Genomic DNA, 6085 nt, shown 5'->3' with positions numbered 1-6085 from the left:
TTTGTGTAACCAAAGCAGTGACTGTGTGTAAGAGAGTGATGGGCAGGTAACAAGCAGTCACACAGTCAGGGACTCACCAAGGTGGTGAGGATCCGGTGGTGATGCAATGGTGATGAATGCTTCCACCCTGACGAAACGGGAACGTACATTCTCTGCCCCTGAGAGTGAGCACTATTAGGGAGAGGAAAAGACAAGTTTAAACTTCTGACGACCGTATGGATCGATCCCCTAAAAACAGCTCACTTTTTAAACTCGAAAAGAAACAAAGGTTTTTGGGAGTGACAACATGGAACATGAATTACATCTGAAATCTGACATAACCCTTCCAATTGGTAACATTTTAACTTTGGAGGTTAATCCTTTTAGTTTTAAAATATATTTTTTTAAACCCCACTCTTGTTTCTATCTCTATTTGCCTTCCCTTTCCTGAAAACAAATGATGGAGCTAGCACAAAATAAAAATAAAAATATGCTCCCACTTCTTCAGTCAAGGTCTGTAAACCTGTGATGTGAAAGATAGTGTCACATTAAAGCAGATTCTGGTAAACTCAAAACATGAAGTGTAATAGAATAGCCAACCCCACAAAACATATATCATGAGAAAGCAGGTGTCTCCACAACCACAAGCCTCAAGAGACAGAGAATCCTTTCATTTTATCACCAAATCTGGGAACTTGACTTGCACATAATTATTCTCTATTCACAATGGAGGCCTATGGAGATAGGAGTAGATAAATCTCCCACTTATGGCCTTCTCTAGACAGCCAAATAGGTGCTGTGTTATGAAAGGGGGTATATGGATACAGGCCAGCATAAACAATCATAGACTTCTGCACTGCATTTGCTGCATCGCCAAAAGTAACAGAGGCTAAATGTTAAGCCACGCATTTATAAATTAACAGGGGTTTTTCTTTTCTGATAAATTACCTTTCTTGCTGTCCGTGTCAGCATTTCTAGTGGTCACTGTTTCGTATCCAGGGACTATTGTTCGCTGAAATCAAGGGGGAAATAATTATTTCGCAGTGTTCTCAAGTTCAGCAAAGTTTATGGCATGCACTGCCACAGAGAGAGTACCTATTACTAAGGCTAAAGGCTATAATAAATCATGCAATCCAAGGCTAGCAATTATAATGAGGTTTAAAAGATTCACTTACCGTCCGTACACTAAAAACGCAAGGAATTAAAAGTAACAGAACGTATGCCATAATGTGAATCTGCCTTGGGTATAATATAGTCCCTGATATTATGAGCAAACTCATAAGCGTTCCTTGCCTTTGCTTTGCGTCGCACTGTCTGTGTCACGTTATATCTGTCAGCTTCAAACTCCTCAGCCAGCCTTTGGTCATAGAAAACTTGGGGAAACCTGCAAGTATTATCCCGTCCCTCGCGATTTCTAAGTGTATTGAGTAAACCTGTTGCGTCATTGGACTTGACTTGTCTATCTAATACATTCTCTCTCTCTCTATCCTAGATGGTGATGATGATGGTACGTGTCTCTTCTTAACGGGTTATATCCAGCCGCCTACGTTCAACATGCATGCTGCTCTCTGGTCTCTGGAGTGCATTCAATGCAGTCATTGCAGTGGAAATGTCAAAGAATTCAGAGGGGGCGGAATCCCTTCTTTCCTCGGTCATCACTCACCATGCACTCACCGGCACCGCGTGTGTGTTGTCAAACGAAACATTCCAGCTGTGGCATGCTACGGCAGGAAAAGCCCTTGTCCCATAATAATAATAATAATAATAATAATAACCGCTCATTTTCACCGGCTGCAATAAGCTCTTTCCAGATGTTCTTGTAGAAGAAATACTGCGCTGGACAGCTGGCCTTTAATATCCCGTGGGGTTCAAAGGGCTGACGACGGACGCATACCTCAAATTGACTTTCACTTTATTTTATTTAAAAAAAATGTATGGAGGGATAGACAGTAGGCCTACAGGAAACATGCAGTAAAGGGAGTCGAACCCGCGGCACACTGCCAGACTGGATTACCATCCAAGTCAATGCCAGTAAGTGCCTGGACCGCTGAGCCACGGCCAGGCCCCTTTCACATTTTTAAGGTATTATTTAAATTGAAGTGCCTAAATAACTTTCTCAAAGTGGGGACCACTCCTCCAGTGGTCCCCGGGGGGGGGGGTTCCATGGATCCCCAGCTAAATTAGGAATATTACTATTTCTAATGTGAGATGTACAGCCTATATACAAAATTATTATGAAGGTCATATAATATAGGTTTCACTCTATGCACTGTCGTGATCTCACCTCCTACAGTGTGGTAGTCAGTGTAGACTTATACAGCGGCAGCCTATTAAATCTAACACTCATAATGGCTCAAATTTGTCCTTGTCCTTGGTGAAAATGTTTGAGAACCACTAAATACCGTAATTGACTGTAGTAGCCTACTTGTGAAATAGAGGAGAGATGTTGAACATTATTGGTAGAATAGGCCTAGGCCTAGTGACTTAGTATTTATTTATTGCATTTTTTGTAGGCGAGGACTTCAAGTGAATTCTCGTGAAATCCACGATAATTCCCCTCAAGGACCCCTATAGGAGTCCCCACTTGGACCCCTCTTTCAAAACCACTGCCTATAAGACCCCAGGCGAATGTGCATTTGAAGGGTAAATCACTCAACTAGATAGGCTATACCGTTAATTATTGACAATTCTGACTAACTTGGCAAACACATTTAGCTGGCCAAATATATACTAAATGGGCGAATGCTGGAATGTGACAGACTTACATAAGACATGAGGTGGATCACAGGAGATTCGCATTCATTGAGTTCTTGCGGTGGCGTTGGATCCATGCCTCTGTTGTTCCAAGTAACCTACACGTTGCAATAAGGTCCACACTTATTAAAGAAAGTTTGTGGTTTCAAAAAGAAGGGGTTCCATTTATTTTTCATCATTTGACAATATGAGCAACCAAACAAAAAGCCATTGAAATCCACAGAAACAGACAATATAGCCTACTTTATACACAAATTACCAGTTGTGTGTTCATTGTGAAAGTGAAACAAGTATGAACCAGAAAATAGAGAAATATCCAGGTATGAGATGAGGTTCCAGAAATATGTATGTGTTCCTCTGTGGCCATTGAAAATAATGAAATAATAACAGGTCATTAATGAAAAATTACTGTACACAAAAAACATCTCGATTTGTTCCTAATTACTGAACAATATCTAAATAAAATTACTCAGAAGTCACCCCAAATTCACAAGAGAACACGGGAATTAACAAATGTACAATATAATCACCATAAAACTATTTTTTCCCTCTTTTTTTCCAGATTGGAACAGCTTTGAACACCAATCTCTTGTCCCCTTGTTTTTTCCCTAATCTTTTTTCAAAAGACAGTGCCTTAATTGAGCTTAGAAAAGTGCAGGAGTGGCAGATGGTTCCCTTCCCTTCAAACTATCGTGGCTTTATAAATGTCTGTGTTGGAGTCCATTCCCTCCGCTGGGTCGTGGCTGTTGATGCAGGGTATTTGAGCATTCCTCATCTTGCTCTGACATTGCCTGAGTTCGGCTGCGTACCCCTGGAAGCTTAGGCTGAGCTCAGTGTCTTCTCCCTGCGATGTGCTGAGCAGCACCCTCTCCTCCAGACACACTCCCTCCACGTCCGTCACCTCCTGACCTCCAGCGAGGCAGACAGGGGTCCCGGGCGGCGAGGCTTTTATTTGGGAGCAGCCATCAACAGTGCTAGCCTCCGTTCTTCTCTCTGCTGTGCACAAGGGAAGATTAAAACAAAAAGGAAAAACAGAAGAGATTTAGTGTGATTTTTTGCTAGGAGTTTTGTTTCAGCCTTTGGGAGAATTTGTTTCTCAGTGCAAGAGAGGGAGAACACCTGCAACAACTGACTTGTATGATAGCATATACAGATTAGATACAGTATTCATTCAATAAGTTCTGTGTTGTAGCTTTGAAATATTACATTTAAATGTTGAGTGATGTTTCTTGGAACCCTTTGACAAGTCGATGCAAATCATTCATTATTGTGCACATGATGAAGTAATGAACCAAGTGAGAAACTTGTCAGCTGTCACAAGGTCTCTGGTCAGCTGGGCATGTCAATTTGGCAGGCCTACCCAGCATATTTTGAGAATTCTGTTCTGTGATACTGAAAAACAATCTACAATCTACCCATTCAACTAGAACACAGAATAACCACATTTTTCACATCACCATATTTTTCAGGGCACGATGACATGGCATTAGACTAGAGGTTTCTATAGCAGAGAAAACAGCACCAAGTCATCTTGTAATTCAGGTCAGCCACTCAACTCCCCTAAAACCAGCAGCTCAACCTCCATGAAATATATTTATTTTTTCTTGGGAGGGATGAAGAGGGGAAATCCCATTAGGAATTGCATTTATGAGTCAGTTCGGTTCATTGACTCATCTGTCTTGCCGTTCCTGTGGGTTTGCGTGAGAGGAGAGCTAGAAACTGCTGTTCCCAGATGCTGGCATCAAAGTTGAGATGAACCATAAACTTGGTACTTCTCTGCTGAACCTCAATGGCCTCCTCCATTCTAAACACAGAGCCCAGAGTGACTCAAACACTGCACACAGCCTGCTGGCTGTGATTCACAGCTGTTGAGGACTGCTGTAAACAGATGCTGAAGCCTGAGTTAAACTTTGTCGTACACCGAGAATAGATGTCTACTCTACTCTACACACTACAAGCTCACAGCGCATCAAGGATGCCAGGCGTTGTGAGCTTGTAGATCTGTCAGTTTCGGGCATGCACCACTGTTGTACGAAGGAGCATATATTAGGCATGAGTGAGTCCCCACAGCTGACCTCACACAGAGACAAAATGATGACCGTAAGTGTGTGTGCCTATAATTTGGGTGAAAACAAGGATCATGTAAATAGTTTAATAGAAGTATACCAAAAATGAAATGGTGAGATTATGCATTTTACAACAGGCTTTCAGAAATAAATAGCTTAATTTTAGTTGGCTACCTGGCCTGCTCAGTGGTATAAAAATGTTATCCTGACACACTCCCTTGGAACAGGGTGGCTTAATGTAAATCGCTCTGGATTAAGAGCGTCTGCTAAATGCCTAAATTGTAAATTGTGGCTGCCAACTAACTATATGTCAAGGACTTATAACCGACAGATGGATGATAAGGCTGGCTCAGTACCCTTCAGGAGACCAGTAAAAAGAGCTGCTCTGAAGGAAAAATGAACCACTTCAAAATGAGCCACTCCACCCCATAGACTGTGAAGCTCCACCCTCAGGTGGATCCTCCTGACCTGACCAAACTGTCTGCAAATCAACATGGGGTGCATTTGTGGCATGGCCATAAACTTGAAGTAAAAAAATTAAAATAAAAGAATACCTTTCTTTTCTGCCTGGGAGGGATAGGCCTACACTTCTAATGTTGTTATTGCTATAACATTATATAACCAAAGACAAAGTGATAGGTATACCATAAAACCTAATATCAAATAGAGCTTGCCAAACGCTTGGGCAGCTTTATTGTGTGACCTTTCCCCAATTATCCTGTCATGAAGGATTCCTTTGATCAGCACTGCAAACGGAATAGATTTAGAATTAGGCTGTGTCATATCACCCCCTAGTGGATAATAATAATAATAATATTAAAACTTTTCATGCACCTTTCATGACATGAAATGCAGCTCAAAGTGCTTTACAGAACAATGGAGAATAAAAGAAAAGCAAGGCAACGACATTAAAAAACAAGCAGTAATGCAGTACAGTGAGGACATGAAAAATAAAAAATAAAAGATCAATTAAAGGCAATGTTGTAGAAGTGTGTCTTGAGCTGAGCTTTAAGAAGCAAAAAGCTGCTTCCCCGTATTTTTTAGTTGCCATTTCTTTGGGCAAAGCGAGCAGGCCGGCGGTGGAAGACCTTAGGGGGGCGGTTTAGGACATATTTAGGCAGGCAGTCATGTAGGTAGGAAGGTGCAAGACCATTGAGAGCTTTATAGACAAGTAAAATAATTTTAAAATCAATCCTAAAAACAACCGGAAGCCAGTGCAGTGATGCCAAAACTGGAGTAATATGTTCTCTCATCTTAGTTCTAGTTAAAACTCTGGCTGCTGCATT

General features: G+C 41.4%; 2 protein-coding genes across 2 annotated transcripts in view; both read right to left on the bottom strand.

The window, feature by feature from the left end:
- Positions 1-1531, bottom strand: part of hgfac (HGF activator) — a 21493-nt gene extending 19962 nt beyond the window's left edge. The window contains exons 1-3 of the mRNA XM_083788505.1: positions 1155-1531; positions 928-991; positions 78-171 (exon numbers count right to left, since the gene is read on the bottom strand). Of these exons, the coding sequence (XP_083644631.1) occupies positions 78-171; positions 928-991; positions 1155-1259 (263 nt within the window). The 5' untranslated portion in view covers positions 1260-1531. The remainder of the gene's footprint in view (positions 1-77; positions 172-927; positions 992-1154) is intronic.
- Positions 1532-2945: 1414 nt separating this feature from the next.
- Positions 2946-6085, bottom strand: part of rgs12a (regulator of G protein signaling 12a) — a 49452-nt gene continuing 46312 nt past the window's right edge. The window contains exon 17 of the mRNA XM_083788487.1: positions 2946-3729. Coding sequence (XP_083644613.1) covers positions 3416-3729 — 314 coding nt within the window. The 3' untranslated portion in view covers positions 2946-3415. The remainder of the gene's footprint in view (positions 3730-6085) is intronic.

This window comes from Protomyctophum parallelum (genome assembly GCF_964188405.1).
Source record: "Protomyctophum parallelum genome assembly, chromosome: 18".
In the NCBI taxonomy this organism is placed as follows: Eukaryota; Metazoa; Chordata; class Actinopteri; order Myctophiformes; family Myctophidae; genus Protomyctophum; species Protomyctophum parallelum.
Note: the sequence above shows the minus strand (reverse complement) of the source record. Positions and strands in the feature narration are given on the sequence as shown.